The 15,767-nt window shown below is 39.1% G+C and overlaps 1 protein-coding gene and 1 long non-coding RNA gene across 2 annotated transcripts in view; one reads left to right on the forward strand and one right to left on the reverse strand.

Moving 5' to 3' along the window:
• WWC2 (WW and C2 domain containing 2) overlaps positions 1-15,767 on the reverse strand; it is a 122,228-nt gene that overhangs the window by 74,618 nt on the left and 31,843 nt on the right. Inside the window, exons 4-5 of the mRNA XM_011959571.1 lie at positions 5,605-5,684; positions 191-320 (exon numbers count right to left, since the gene is read on the reverse strand). Coding sequence (XP_011814961.1) covers positions 191-320; positions 5,605-5,684 — 210 coding nt within the window. The remainder of the gene's footprint in view (positions 1-190; positions 321-5,604; positions 5,685-15,767) is intronic.
• LOC105524355 lies at positions 5,236-12,207 on the forward strand. Its single transcript, XR_001003743.1, has 2 exons — positions 5,236-5,346; positions 11,922-12,207. It is a non-coding gene; the product is annotated as an uncharacterized LOC105524355 (long non-coding RNA).

Here is a 15,767-nt window from a genome sequence, read left to right on the forward strand (position 1 = left end):
CTCCACAGGACCATCCCGCGACCATCTCCACAGGACCATCCCGCAACCATCTCCACAGGACCCATCCTGCACAAACGCGGCTGAGGTGGAAGGGTCACCCAGACTCTCAGGGAGCACTTCTGCCCCAGTAAGAGTTTCTGGGGGCCTCAGAAGGTAGAAGTTTGGCTTAACAAAATGTTTTACAATGTACCTGCATCAGATCTTGTTTTTCTTTTTCTCCTGAGCTGATGGCTTTTCTGATAGATTTTAGTTCTGTTAGAATGGCTTTGGCTTCACTGAGTTCATACCCGCTCTGGCCTCCAGACATTTTTTTATCAATTCTGTGAAAAGAGAAAAAGAAAGAAAAAATATCAAAGAATGATAGCATATAAGTTAAACAGACAGTAGGAATTGGTTTCGGAATTGTCTAAGTTGGATGATTATTTCACTTCTGACTCTCATATACCAGCAATCATCTTTTCAGGAGGTTTCTCCTCATTTCTTTTTTTTTTTTTTTTTTTTTTTTGAGATGAAGTCTTGTTCTGTTGCCCAGGCAGGAGTGCAGGTGTGCGATCTTGGCTCACTGCAACCTACACCTCCTGGGTTCAAGTAATTCTCCTGCCTCAGCCTCCCAAGTAGCTAGATTATAGGCACCTGCCACGATGCCCGGCTAATTTTTGTACTTTTGATAATGACGGAGTTTCACCGTGTTGGCCAGGCTTGAACTCCTGACCTTGTGATCCGCATGCCTCGGCCCCTCCTTTCTCTTTTAATCACAGGTGGCTAAGATTTCTCCCATCCCTCACTTCAAACCCAGTCCATTTCTAATAACTTTCAGGCTCAAATAAATGCATGTCTTTTTGCCTTCAACCTGTTTGAATGATCCCACTGCTGGCTGAACCCAAATCTTATCAAGTGCTGATTCTGATCTTCACCCAAGAAAGGTAAAAGACATGGGAAAATGCTTTAGCAGAAGAACACAGAGGCAAGTAAACTGCCACCTACTTTTACATAATGTTTTGCTGTAATGACTGTGCAAAACCTGGCACACGGCCTGCGGCCTGCAGCTTGGGAGGCCTTTAATAAATGGTTAATACATAAATTATTTATATTAGTGAGTATCCTATAATGTTTGGATTGTGTGGTTAGTTTCTTATTTCTCTCTCTCTCTCTCTTTATATATATATATATATATATATAATATAGTATTTATTCTGCTTTTATGAAAGTTATGAGTCAAGATAAAATTGCTTGACTTGCTGAATGAGTTCAAACTTAGGAAAACGGCAGAAGGGCAGTAGTCATTTCTCAACTCATATTGAATAATCAGCTCTTCAATGAGCTAATTTATTATCCCTGCAGAGCTGCTTACCAAGTGTCCTTACAGTTTACATCATCACTTTAGGCTGGAGGATTTCATGTAACCTAATTCTTTGTGTTTGAAGGGCCTAATAAAATTACCTAATTCTTTTTAAAAAAATAGTTTCATGTACTCTTCATGATCAGTCTCCTGGTCCTCCCCAGCTACCTGTGCTGTCTGGGATTCGTTATGAATACAATTCACAATCATTCTCCCGGTCCTTCCCAGCTGCCTATGCTGGGTTTCCTTATGAATACAATTCATGATCACTCTCCTGGTCTTCCCCAGCTACCTGTGCTGTCTGGGATTCACTATGAATTCAGCATGAGTTCTCCTTGTGGGACATATGGCTATGCCTCTGCCCTAGCCAACAACTCTATGCACGTTCTTAGACATAGTTTTCGTCTTATCCAGAGTCTCTAGAGAAACAACACCTACTGAATCAGAGAAAACAGACTCTGAGCTCGTTTGGTTTAAAACATTTAATAATTAATACTTATTTGCAATGTGAAAGGTATAATCCGAAAAAGATAAAGCAATGTCATCTTAATCACTCTTCCAAACAAAGTCCACTCAAACAAGTGCAGTTTGTAGATAACGTATTTCCCCAAGTACTGTTTTAGTCACTACCTTATGCTGCTGAACAAGCAATTAAAGACTTAAAGAACCTAAGAAAATAAAATAAACTTGATCATAAGATCATCTAATAATAAAGTACAACCAATCAAATCACAGATTAAACACATGCACATGCGCACGCACACACGCATACACACAGACACACACACAGTGTTTAGAATGGGAAGGGTCCCTAAAGATCCCCTAGACACATTTATTCCAAATGAAGAAGCCAAGGGAGAAAGTTGATGCAAATTTATACTCCAAATTGCACAGACACTTAGCTAGTAGGGGAACTATCCTAAAATGACAGATTCAGAACTGGGGCCCTTATGACTAACACATTTAGAATATCTGATGGGACTAGTGAAGTACTCTGAATATCAGCTAATTCCATTTATTTGGGAAGAGATTTACCAGTGGAATTTCTGACTCTCTTAAGTATTATATCCACCAACTTAGCTGAGGAAATGGTTTATTAAATAAAACAAATGATATTTCCAAATATAGCATTTTGGCATTTTCAAATGTAGCACTTCTTAACTAAAAATAAAAACTAAAATGTGGGATTTCATAAAACAGGTAGTAATAGGGGTATCTGAAACTGCGTCAAAGTGAACTTCTAAAACTCAATTTCTTCCTGTTAGTGTAAAGTCTTCAGAATTTAATGATAAAACAAATCTCTGAATCAGAAATAAATATAAACTTTATCATGTGAAAATAAAAGCAGGTAAGCTGTTTTCAGAAATAAACCCTAACATTTAAAAAATAAAAGCAGGACTGGTTCAAGACTGCTAATTTAAATTTCAGAGAGCTTTGACCACATGAACATCTCTTGGCTGTCCACTGCTCAACAGAATGCTAAATATGAAGAACACAGCTCTCAGCTTTCATCATGGAACGCTTTTTGCTCATTTTCTTTTGCCTCCTTTGAACTTCTCTACTTTACGTGCTGCCTTTTTCCTTTATTTCACTGTTTCTTGTTTTTCTCCTCTACTTTTCATTTCCCACCTTTTCTCTTTTGACCCTAACTTACCATAAAATTAACCGAAATAGAAGCATCGTTTGCTGACTTAAAGTATCATGCTTTTTGTTCTTAATATGAGAAGTGCCATTTTTTTTCTTAAAATTTCTTTTGGAAGTTCTTGACTTGAGTGTGCCCTATAACTCATTTTCACTCAATATATTAGTCTCTTCTGAAAGAGAAAAGATGTTCATTTGCATTCCTTCTCTGAAAAGTGTATACCCTGAGAACCAACTTTTCACAGAATCTGTATATGCCTGTGACTTGCTGTTTCATCACTAGTCTATCTTCCAATTCTGAATGCACACTGGAGGCAGCAAATGGAAATAGGCATCTTCCTGGTATCCATTTACACATATACTACACCACTGCTTACGCCAAAGTCAAATCTGGGACCACAAACTGAAATGAATAACGTAGAGAACAATGCCATATTTGTCTACCCAACATAAAACTATTGTACCAAGTAAAATGAAAGCTCAAGTTTAAATTACATTATAATTCCAGATTCAACAAATACATTCCATTCTATTGTAAATAAAAGCTACAAAAGCCTACAATAAGATTCTATTTAAATCTTTTCCTGAAATATATTTTCTGTCATAGCCACAAATATAAATCCCTTTATAGTATCAAGAATGTGGTTTCTTAAAAAGTCCGGCTGCTGGGTTTGATTGTTGCTCATTCAGTGTTTTAGTGGTATGGTGGTTAACACTGGAATAAAAACAGCTTCATTTGGTCTATAGTGAAGGTACACAGGAGAGGTCTCTGATGTTAGATACCATATCTTTCCGTTCTCGGTTCAAGGGATTAGAATCATTGCAGGAGAATGTCTGAATTTCTACAACAAATGTCTATTGTTTTCTTGTGGAATGTTATTGACAGATTCTTAAACATGCCTTAGATTCCTATAAAAATTGCTTGCAAGCAAACTGCTTTGAAACAATACAGCACTGTTACATCAATACAACAAAGACAGCAAGTTTGGCTAACCTTTAATCCCAAATGGTGACGTGAGTTATAATTTCATGTGCCTTAAAAATGTGGAACATATGGCTAAACACTTCATGGCACTCTTCAAAGTCTGTTTTTTCTCCCCACCCCCACCACAAAGCCCTGCTTTATGCTGATAAACAATTACTAAATAACGCATTTATGTCATTCGAGTTCTGCTTGGTTTTTCACGGAGCTCTGCAACCAGCTGAGGTTCTTACAACATGGCTGAACTTTAGAAGCACTTGGGATCTCATAAAATATGCCTGATATAGAGACTAGAAACATTATTTTTCTAAGCACTCTCCAGATTATTCTAATATGCAGTCAGGTTTAAGAACCACTGGGATGGGAGCATCTGAAGGAGTATCAGGGTCATGATTACATGTGGTGAGCAGGAAAAAAAGGAGTCTGAGCGATAACAGCACGTGTGAAATTAGTCATACGTCTGACTGGTGGTCAAGAGCAGTGCCCGGGTATCCCAAGATATGACTAGTCACCCAAACAAGAACAACCAGTTTGTTTGTCTGGCCAGTGACACACAGGATCTTTAAAGGGGGTCACCCCTTGCTGCTTGGAGCATCCCAAATTTCCTAAGAGCAGAAGGCGAAGTAAGATTCCACAGGGAAAAGGAACACAGCTGGGTACTTTCCAAAGAGGCGGCACCTGAGACCAGCTTGGCATTCCTGAGGTGCTACCAAGGGAGATGCCGGGAAGAACATGAAACCAGCGTGAACAGGACACTGACCAGGGACATCCCTAGAAATACTGCACCACACTTGGAGACACCAAGCAGGAGGGAAGTTTAACCTCCGGTCTGTGGTCATGTGGCTGTGAAAACACGGACTGCTTCTCTCCCATGAGAGACCCTGTAGAGTGGAGTCTGCAGGATTAGAAAGTCTCAGGTGTGCCTGTCACGGTTTGGACAGGCTGGGCCTCAGCAGTAGGGAGAACACTGGCTTTCAGGGGCCAGGAATGGGGAAGGGATATCCTGATCCTGTGACCCTCTGTCACCTCCATTTCCACTTAACCTGGCTCAGCTTAGGGCTCTGCTAATGGCCCAGCCGACTTCAGTAGCAAATGGGAAAGGTAGAGGAAGGCAGGAAGCGAGGCACGCACTCCCGCTCCTTTGCTAATAGTCCTGACTTGCTCTTACTCCCCTGCCATCTGTCAGGGTTAGACTCCAGGTCATCCCTGGGGCTGACAGAGAGAGACAGACAGGCCTCCACCTGAGGGCCCAGGGCAGCTGCAGGCTCACATAGGAGTCAAGTAGAGCCAGCCCAGCCGAATGTGGAGAGGAATTTCTTGTGCCTAGTCTCTTAGCTCTGTACCACAATCTCAGAGGAGGCCAGCAAGGGTCCAGGAGATCAAGGTAAGACAAAGGCTCTTCACTTTGGTTTCTTTGGATCTCCAGTGATTAATAAAAACTTTGGATCTTTTCAAGTGTATAGATATTTCCCAAGTTTTTAACTGTTAGTTGATTGCTTTGTTTCCTTTTGGTGTAGAGCTCTGAACTTTTTACTTTATGTTTCTCTGAAAAATCTCTTATGTAATCTGTACTTCTATTTTCTTTGTTTTAATATTAGTTAGGAAGCTTATTCTAAAGTTGATTCAGTATTTTCATACTCACTGCTGCAATGTTTCAAAGCCTTGTTCTTTATAGAGCAGTTCTTGCTTCATCTGTGAGAGTTCTCTCTTTAGCTTTTTAACCTTTAAAGAGAAATCAACATAAATATTGTTTGCAAATAATTAGCCACATAGCCTATTGTTTCAAAAGATAATAAATTAGTAAACGATTAAACACATAAACAAAGCCATTAGTTAAAGTAACATTTACTTTACCAGTTTCTCCTTCACATAAATTCTGTGGAAGGCATATGAATAATGCTTAAAACTATCAGTGATGTGTATTATTACTACTATTTACCTTCATTACCTTGCTTAGCAACATTCTTATGAGCTGGACATCATCATTGTCTCCAGCCGAAATGGGCAGAATAAGAACTCCAAGTCATGGCATCTCTATAAAAGTGTGTGTTTTTCCTTCTCACTGTGACAAGGGTCACTGCCCACCTCTCTATTCTTCGGATGTCCTGGCAGTTCCCTCTGCCTAGAAAGCTCTCCCCAGATCTCCAGTAGTTGACTCCCTGTCCCTCCAATGCTAGCTGAAATGTTACCTTTTCAAATAGGACTTCTCTAGCTCCCTGTCCCTGCCACGACTCTGTTTTACTCAGACCAGAGTATTTTTCAGGAGCTGAAATTCTCCATGTACACTGTCTGTCCTCCATGGGAAAGTAAGCTGCAATCCCCCCGCTGTATCCTGAGATCTACAACCATGCCAAGCAAACAGCAGATGATCAATAAATATTTGTTGTCAAACTGTTAAAATATATTTTTCCTGTTGTCAAATACATACTTTGGTAATAACAATTCTAAAATTTGACAGATCACAAAAACAGCACATGCCTGGTTTAGTCACAAACTAATAAAGGTCTTCACACGAGGGCTAGAAACTTACTTCCATGTATTAAGTTACAGCCTTAAGTTTTTTTGTTGTTGTTTGTTTGTTTGAGACAGAGTCTCGCTCTGTCGCCCAGGCTAGAGTGCAGTGGTGCGATCTCGGCTCACTGCAACTTCTGCCTCCCAGGTTCAAGCAATTCTCCTGCCTCAGCCTCCAGAGTAGCTGGGACTACAGGCGCCCGCCACTGCGCCCAGCTAGATTTTTTGTTTTTTAGTAGAGACGGGGTTTGACCATGTTGCCCAGGCTGGTCTTGAACTCCAGGGCTCAAGTGATCCACCTGCGTCGGCCTCCCAAAGTGCTGGGATTACAGGCGTGAGCCACTGTGCCCAGTCAGAGCCTTAAGTTTTAAACATATTCTGTTGTGCAATATTTTAGTGTGCTTTTAAACTTTTATGCTGATTTATTTTACTCATTCCACAAATAGGTATTGACTCTCTACTATGTGTCCGGTGCCGGGCCTGAGTGTGAACAAAACAGACATGATTCCTGCCCTCAAGGATCTTACAGACAATGGAGCAGCCACATATTGAGCAAATAATCAGCCAACAAAAGAAATCTTAGTAATTACAAAAGGTGCTCTAAGTCCAGGATACTTAGATATGCCAAGAGAACAGAACCTCATTTAGTCTGAGGGCTTGGGTGGAGCCTGTCTGAGGAAACAATGTTTCAATTGAGAGGGTTAGTGGGGACTCACTTGGTAGAAGGGGTCCTCAACAGGAAGAGCTTGTGCAAAACCCTAAAGGGACAGCGGGGTGAGGGGGTATTCAGCCAACCTCTGGAATTTAAAGAATGCCACGTGGCTGGATTACAGAGAGTGGGGGTGGCAAAAGATGAAACTGGAAAAGGACTGATACATACATGCCACATTGAGAATTTCTCAATCTTACTCTAAGAACGAGAATCAAGGAAATTAAAGCATGACCTGCTTTATGACTTTAAATAGTCACTGTGACAACGCTGTGGGGACTGACCAGAAGTGCCACAAGGGTCCATCATGCCAGCACTGTGGGCTGGCATGTGGGCAAGAGCCAGAGGAGGAGGATACTTCAGAGGCAGAATCAACAGGACTTGGTGATGCACTCAACGTGGAGGGTAGGGGAGAGCATGTGACCAAAATCACATCAGGATTTTGGCTTGACAGCTGGGTGAATGAAGGTGCTTTCCTGGAGAGCAGGACAAAATGTGGAAGAAAAGAGGAAGGATTTTCTTTAAGACATTTATTTCTGTGATGCCCAGGAGACTTCAACGGCAACTAGAATATGTGGACTTGATGTTCAAAAGTGTCTGGACTAGAGATAGATAATTGAGAGTCATTGGCATAAAGATGATATTTAAGGTGCAGCAGAATAAACAAGATTACCTAAAGGGGATGTGTATTGAAAAGAGAAGAGTGTTCAAGAGCAAGCCTTGGGCATCTTCATTATCCACATATCTGCTAGAGGGAGAGACAAAATACACTGTGAAGTTGTGGCAAGAGATTAAGAGGAAAAAAAAGGGCATCCTGGAATACAGGAGAACAATGTCAAGAGAGACCAGGCACTATGAGGAGCACCATGACAAAGACAGAAGCGGTGGAATACTCATGTTTGCATACCTTTTGGCACACTGCTTTGGACAAAGCAGATATTCAATAATGCATCTGTTGAGTTTACCTGAAGGTTTATCAGTTTGTGCCCTTACGTACTTATATTAGGGAAAAGAAATACAGTAATTATGTTTCAAGGCCCAATTTAGAACTACAAAGAGTTATAAACAGTGCTACTGGAACTCAAAGGAAGAAAGGATTACTTATGGCTTGGGGATGAGGGTGGAACTCCTTGAGAAGGCTACCTGAACTGGATTTTAAAGGTGCTGTAATGTGAATTAACAGCAATGAGCTCATTCACAGTATATCACAAAAACATTTCAGTTTTAATATTAAACTATTATCATATCAAAAGAACCACAGCAATCAGTAGCTCATTCTACATGTATTTCTATTTAGGACAGCATTCTCAAGCGCTTTTTGCCAAAAAGACAGCAACACTTTTATCTTTTGGAAAAAAAAAAAATCAGTCCAAAAATTGATAGCACTTAAATATCTGAGCTAAAACCTGTCTTTACCTTTGAAAATACAGTTTGTTACAACAGCAACAAATGAAATAAAATACCTAGGAATTAACTTAACCAAAGAAGTGAAAGATTTCTACAATGAAAACTATAAAACAAGCTTGCCCAACCCACGATAGCTTTGAATGCAGCTCAACACAAGTTCGTAAACTTTCTTAAAACGTTATGAAGATATTTGCTTTTTTTTTATTATTTTTTATCTTATCCGCTGTTGTTAATGTTAGTGTATTTTACGTGTAGCCCAAGACAATTCTTATTCCTTCACTGTGTCCCAGGGAAGCCAAAAGATTGAACAACCCTGCTATAAAACATTGATTAAAGAAATGGAAGAGGACACACAAAGGTAAGATAGACCATGTTCATGGATTGGACGAATCAATATTATTAAAATGTCCATACCACCCCAAGTAATCTACAGATTCAATGCAATCCTTATCAAAATATCAAAATCCTTTCATAGATACAGAAAAAGCAATCCTAAGATTTATATAGAACCAAAAAAGACCCAGAATATCCTGAGCAAAAACAACCAAACTGAGAGAATCACATTACCTGACTTCAAACTGTTAAAGCAAACTAAATATGGCCTGAGAAGGACTTCATACTTCTATAATTGAGATCTCGTGGATGAACTGTAACCTTAATAGTCAGACAAAATTGAAAACCTAACAGTATATCCCTGTAACAATAACTGAGTGTTGGCCAATCCCAGTTACCGTACTTCAACCACTCACAGACTGCTGAATATTCAAACTGTGTTCAAACAAGGCAAATGCAAAGCTGTAACCAATCTCACTGTTTCTGTACCTCACTTCCAATTCCTGTACGTCACTGTACGTTTTTTGTCTATACATTTGTTCTGACCACAAGGCACTCCCAGTGTCTCTGTGAGTCTGTGTCCAATTCACAAATCATTCATTGCTCAATTAAACTCCTTTAAATTTAATTTGGCTGAAGTTTTTCTTTTTTCAAAATTATACAACAGAGGTATAGTAACCAAAACGGCACACAATTGTCATAAAAACAGACACACAGATATAGAGAACCAGGAAACAAATCCACAAATTTACAGTGAACTCATTTTTGACAAGGTGTCAAGAACACATATTGGGGAAAGGACAGTCCCTTCAATAAATGGTGCTGGGAAAACTAAATATCCACATGCAGAAGAATGAAACTGGACCCCTATCTCTCTCCATATACAAAAATCAAGTGAAAACATTTGATTAAAACAATGGTGATATTGAACCCATTTAGAAATAATGAATTAAAACAATTACTGTATCTTATTGACAAAAAACAGAAGTCTTAAAATCATTGGATTGCATGAGATAAATATTATACAAAAAATCATTTGGATTATGATGATAGGCCAATTTAACTTTTTTTAAAAATTATTTAAGACATTCTTTATCTTGAAGAGCTATTAGTATCACCGTGTTCGCTGTGGTATGATTCACAATAGCCAAGATACAGAAATAATCTAAAAGTTCATTGACAGATGAATGGATTAAAAAAACATAGTGTGTATACACAATGGAATATTATTCAGCCTTTAAAAAGAAGGAAAGTCTGCAATATGTGACAATATGAATGAACCTTGAGGACATTATGCCAAGTGAAATAAGCAAGTCACAGAGAGACAAATACTGTATGATTCCACTTATGTAAAGTATCTAAAACAGGCTCATAGAAGCAGCAGCAAAATGGTGGTTGCCAGGTGATGAGGTTGCCAGAAAAGGCAAGAGTTGCTACAGGAAATAAAGTTTCAGTTACGCGACATGAAAATTAGTCTGGAACTCTGCGGTGCAACATTGTTTTTATAGTTGAATATAGTATACACTTAAAAATTCTGTTAAGAGGGCAGATCTCATGTTAAGCGTTATTACTACAATAAAAATTGAAATTCAAAAAAAGTCTAAAATTGACCTGACAAACTTGGACTCTCCTCTGTTTAGGTGATATGAGTGAAATTTTATTCTGTGTTGGGTGACAATCACATAGGAAGCTAACCTGTGCTTTCTTTGTTCCCCACATTATTTAGTTTACCTAAAGTTGGCTATACGCTACTGTTTTTATACTGGGGAGTCTTCTTAATGGACAACCAGAATGATTCTTAGCTCCCAAATACCAAGATGGCATTTTATGAACTATCAAAAAGTTTGCTCCCATAAGTCAAATGAGTATTTCCAACTAGACATTATTTCTAGTTGTTTTGGTTTTATCGGTATGGTGTTAATTAGTAGTTCAACAACCTTTCATCTTTTGAACCACTTGGCATCATTCTAGCTACTGGAGGATCACTGTTTTCACTCTTCTGTTCTCTAACGCAGCCTCAAATGTGGAACACAGAATGTAAAAACTCATGTCCTTAGATGATAACTAGAAGATTAAGCTAATGCTGACCTACAAGCTTAGCACAATGTAGACTCAACTAGGAAGCAATAATGAGAGCTAAATTTCTAAGTGCTTTTAATGTGTTCCAGTCACTGTGCTAAATATAAATACCCATTTTCAATCCTCCAACTACTCTACTAGATACAGTCTTCATTCTCATTTTATTGGTAAGGAACCTGGAACCTAAAGAGGAAAGGTAAGTAACCTGCTAAAGGTTACACTGCTATCACAGTCTATCTAGAACCCAGGAGAACTTCTAAAAATACAATTTAAAAAGTTTTGTTATTAATGGCATAATACATGTAAAAAGAAACTGGAATTGTAGCAAAATGACCTAAATAAAATCTGTGACCCTTATTCTGCCTTAGAAACTTCATTATTCCTGTATCCCACTGGAAATGAAGACATGAAAAGTCCACAGTCCCCAGTGTCTGTGTTTTCTCTCACACTACTGAACTTAACTACAGCTGTAGCTAACCACCTAATTTTATTTCTACGGAGCCAAATCTCACAACCCAGAGCACTAAATTGGAAGCAAGAGCCCACGATTTCTGCACATTTCCCACTGTCTACACTGACTACACTAAAGCAACTGATATTTTACATTGACTTCAGTTATTTCTGAAAACCTGGAAGATACCATGATTAAACGTGCTAAGTATAACTGAAAATCACAGAGCTTCCTACCGCTTATTATAATCCTAGAGTCATAGGTTTTATTTTAAAAGAAGGGGAAAGAAGATGACAATGAAGGAAAAGTAAACTCTGGAAACCTATAGACCTTAGAAAGATCACAAGACAGACAGGTTTCAAAAGTTTGCCCTAAAAGTGAGTCTTGCAACATTACAGCTCTAACGAGCAAAATGGTATTTTACTAATGCCTACCTTCCCTTTTCACCATTTTCCCCATTGTCTTGCAGGGTGCTCCTTAAGCAAGCCAATCAAGGCCAACTGTCAACTTGCTCCTTCTGGAAATCCTTCTCCTGACTACCACTTCCATCTTTACTGAAAATCCTCATCACCTACCTCATCTCTGAAGTCACCTTCAAAGAAAATAAGAAGCCAACTCCAGAGAGACAAAGAATTCAGAATAAAACATTAACTTTCATAAAGCATAGAGGAAAGCAGAATCCCAGATGCTGCTAGAACCATGTAGGATGGCTAATAAATGGAATTTGTCATCAGAAACAAGATGGCTAAACACAACATATTTTTAAAAAATCTTTTAACAACAATAAAAAGGAAATAAAACAAAAGCCAATGAGAAAAATTACATAAAACATTTATGAAAATACTATCTCAAGATACAAACAACAGATAAATATTAATATATAGAAGGTTAATGCTAGATTTCCACAAATTAAACCAGTAAGGCTGGGCGTGGTGGCTCACGCCTGTAATCCCAGCACTTTGGGAGGCCGAGGTGGGCAGATCACCTGAGGTCAGGAGTTCGAGACCAGCCTGGCCAGCATGGTGAAACCCTGTCTCTACTAAAAAATACAAAAATTAGCTGGGCGTGGTGGCAGGCGCCTTAATCCCAGCTACTTGGGAGGCAGAGGCAGGAGAATCGTCTGAACCCAGGAAGCAGAGGTTGCAGTGAGCTGAGATCAAGCCATTGCACTCAAACCTAGGGGACAAGAGTGAGACTTCTCTCAAATAAAAAAGTTTAAAAAGAAAAAAAAAAAAACCGGTAAACTACCATATGACCCAACAATTCTGCTTCAAGGCATATACCCAAGAGAAATGGAAACCTATGTCCATACAAACACTTGTACATGTAGGTTCACAGCAGCATTATCCGTAATAGACAAAAAGTGGCAGAAACCCAAATATCTGCCAACTGATGACTGGATAAATAAAATATGGCCGAGTACAGTGGATCATGCCTACAATCCCAGCACTTTCGGAGGCCGAGGGGGACTGACTGCTTGAGGTCAGGAGTTCGAGACCAGCCTGACCAACACAGCAAAACCCCATCTTTACTAAAAATACAAAAATAAGCTGGGCGTGGTGGCATGCGCCTGTAATCCCAGCTATTCGGGAAGCTGAGGCAGGAGAATCACTTGAACCTGGGAGGCAGAGGGTGCAGTGAGCCAAGATCGCGCCACTGCACTCCAGCCTCGGCGGCACAGAGAAACTCTGTCTAAAAAATAATAAAATAAAAATAAAATAAAATAAAATAAAAGTGTATTCATATAGTGGAATATTATTTGGCAATACAAGGGATGAAGTTCTAATACATGCTACAACATGAACGAACCTTCAAAACATATGCTAAGTGAAAGAAGCCAGTCATAAATGATCACACAGTATAGACGCCATTTATATGAAATATTTGTAACAGGCACATCGGGAAAGACAAGAAACAGTGGTTGTTCAGGGCTCGGAGGATGGAGAAGAGAGGTGTGGGGAATGGGAAGAACCGCTAATGGGCACAAGTTTCCCTCTGGGGGAAGGGAAAAGTGTCCTACAGTTAGATTGTAATAATGGGTATGTAACTATGAATGTACTAAAACTCATTAAAATGTACATTTTAAATGGGTGAATTGTATGGTTTCTTAATAAAGCTGTTAAATTAAAAAAAAAAACTAGCAAATGGAAATACACATGGTAAAACATCATTTAAAAAAAATCACCTACTAATAAAGACAAAATAGAAAAGCATTGTATCACTACATACCAATTAAACTAGCAAACATGAAATACAAATAATAAAAATATGGTCAAATGGTTTCCTATTTCAGATGCGCATCCACAATCTTTCCAGTGGTGTGTCAGCCCAACAGTCTCTTCTGTCTTCATTCCATCACCTGGATTAACTCTCTTCCTTTCTCCCTCATTACTCTCCCCTTTTCCTCTCTATTGAGGCCACATTTGACTTCAAATTGCTTCTGGAAGATCCCACACATTCTCCTGTGTCAAGACCTGTATGTATGCTGATTCTTCCCCACCTGACTAATTTCTTCATCACTTCTGTCCAATCTTTGCTCAAATTTTGCCTTCTCAACGAGACTTCTCCTGAACACCTATTCAGAACTGCAACCAAACTGAGTGTGGTGGTGTGCACCTGTAGTCCCAGTTACTTGGGAGGCTGAGGCAGGATGATCACTTGAGCCCAGGAATTTGAGTCCAAGCTGGACAACACTGCTGTCTCTCTCTCTTTTTTTTTTTTTTTTGCTGTCTCTTAAACAAAAAACCAAAACAATAATAACAAAAATCCTGCAACCAGCTCTCCTTCATTCCCCATGTCCTGTTCTATAGCACTCATTCCTCGTTGTATCAATTTTTAAAACATGAATAAAAGCTGAATTTATCAAAATGCTTTCTCTGGGCTGGGTATGGTGGCTCACACCTGTAATCCCAGCACTTTGGGAGGCCAAGGCAGGTGGATCACTTGAGGTCGGGAGTTCAAGATCAGCCTGGCCAACATTCTGAAACGCCGTCTCTACTAAAAATACAAAAATTAGCTGAGTGTGGTAGTACACGCCTGCAATCCCAGCTACTTGGGAGGCTGAGGTACAAGAATCGCTTGAACACAGGAGGCAGAGGTTGCAGGGAGCTGAGATCGTGCCACTGCATTTCAGCCTGGGTGACAGAGCGAGGCTCTGTCTCAAGAAAAAAAAAAGCTTCCACTGTATCTATTGGAATAATTAATAATTTCCCTTCACTCTGTTAGTACAGTGAATAATTTTCAAATCCTAAATTGTATATTCCTAGGATAAACCCACCTTGACCATTATATATAATTTTAAAATGTTGCTGTATTTAGTTTACAATATTTTGTTTTGGAATTTTGCTTCTTTGCTTAGGAATATGGTTGGCTTATATTTTGTTCATACAATCTTGTCAGAATTTGATGTCAAAGTTGTGCTAGGCTAATCTTGAGGGTTTCTCTGGAATTTCAATCATGGTAACAGGGCCATTCAGATTTTTTCCATCATCTCGAATCAGTTTTGGTTAATAATATTTCAATACAAAGTTAGTCATTTCACTTCAAAATTCAAATGTAATAGTATAAATTTTCTCATGCCTCTTTATTTCTTAAGCATGTTTTCATTCCCTGTACAAAATTTTTATTTGTTCATTTTCTCTTCTTAATTTTGAGTCAGTCCTGAGAGATATGTCAATTTTATCATTCTTTAAAAAACCAAAATTTGCTTTTGTTGATCCTTTATTTTATGGCCCTGTTTTCTATTTCGGTAATTTTTACTTTTTTTTTTTTCTTTTTGAGACGGAGTTTCGCTCTTGACAGTTGCGCAGGCTGGGTGCAATGGCGCAATCTCAGCTCACTGCAATCTCTGCCTCCCAGGTTCAAGCGATTCGCCTGCCTCAGTCTCCGGAGTAGCTGGGATTACAGGCGTGCGCCACTGTGCCCGGCTAATTTTTTTATTTTTAGTAGAGACGGGGTTTCACCATGTTGGTCAGGCCAGTCTCGAACTCCTGAATTCAAGTGATCCATCTACTCTGACCTCCCAAAGTGCTGGGATTACAGGTATGAGCCACCGTGCTCAGCTGGTAATTTTTACTTTTAATTTTATTTATCTTCTTCTACTGGCTTTGGCTTATTCTGTTCTTAGGTTGACTATATTGTTCATTAATTTTAAGACTTTCTTCTATAAGCATTTAAAGGTTTGTTTGTCTCCAACATTTATTCTAAACTATTAACTAAACTACAGACTTTTAAAAATTTCCCCAGATTTTTCACTATTGTCCTTTTTTATTCAGGTCCAGCCTAGCGAGACCCTGCCACTCTTTTTTTTTTTTTT

Source organism: Colobus angolensis, unplaced genomic scaffold, assembly GCF_000951035.1.
Source record: "Colobus angolensis palliatus isolate OR3802 unplaced genomic scaffold, Cang.pa_1.0 Scaffold5, whole genome shotgun sequence".
Classification (NCBI taxonomy): domain Eukaryota; kingdom Metazoa; phylum Chordata; class Mammalia; order Primates; family Cercopithecidae; genus Colobus; species Colobus angolensis.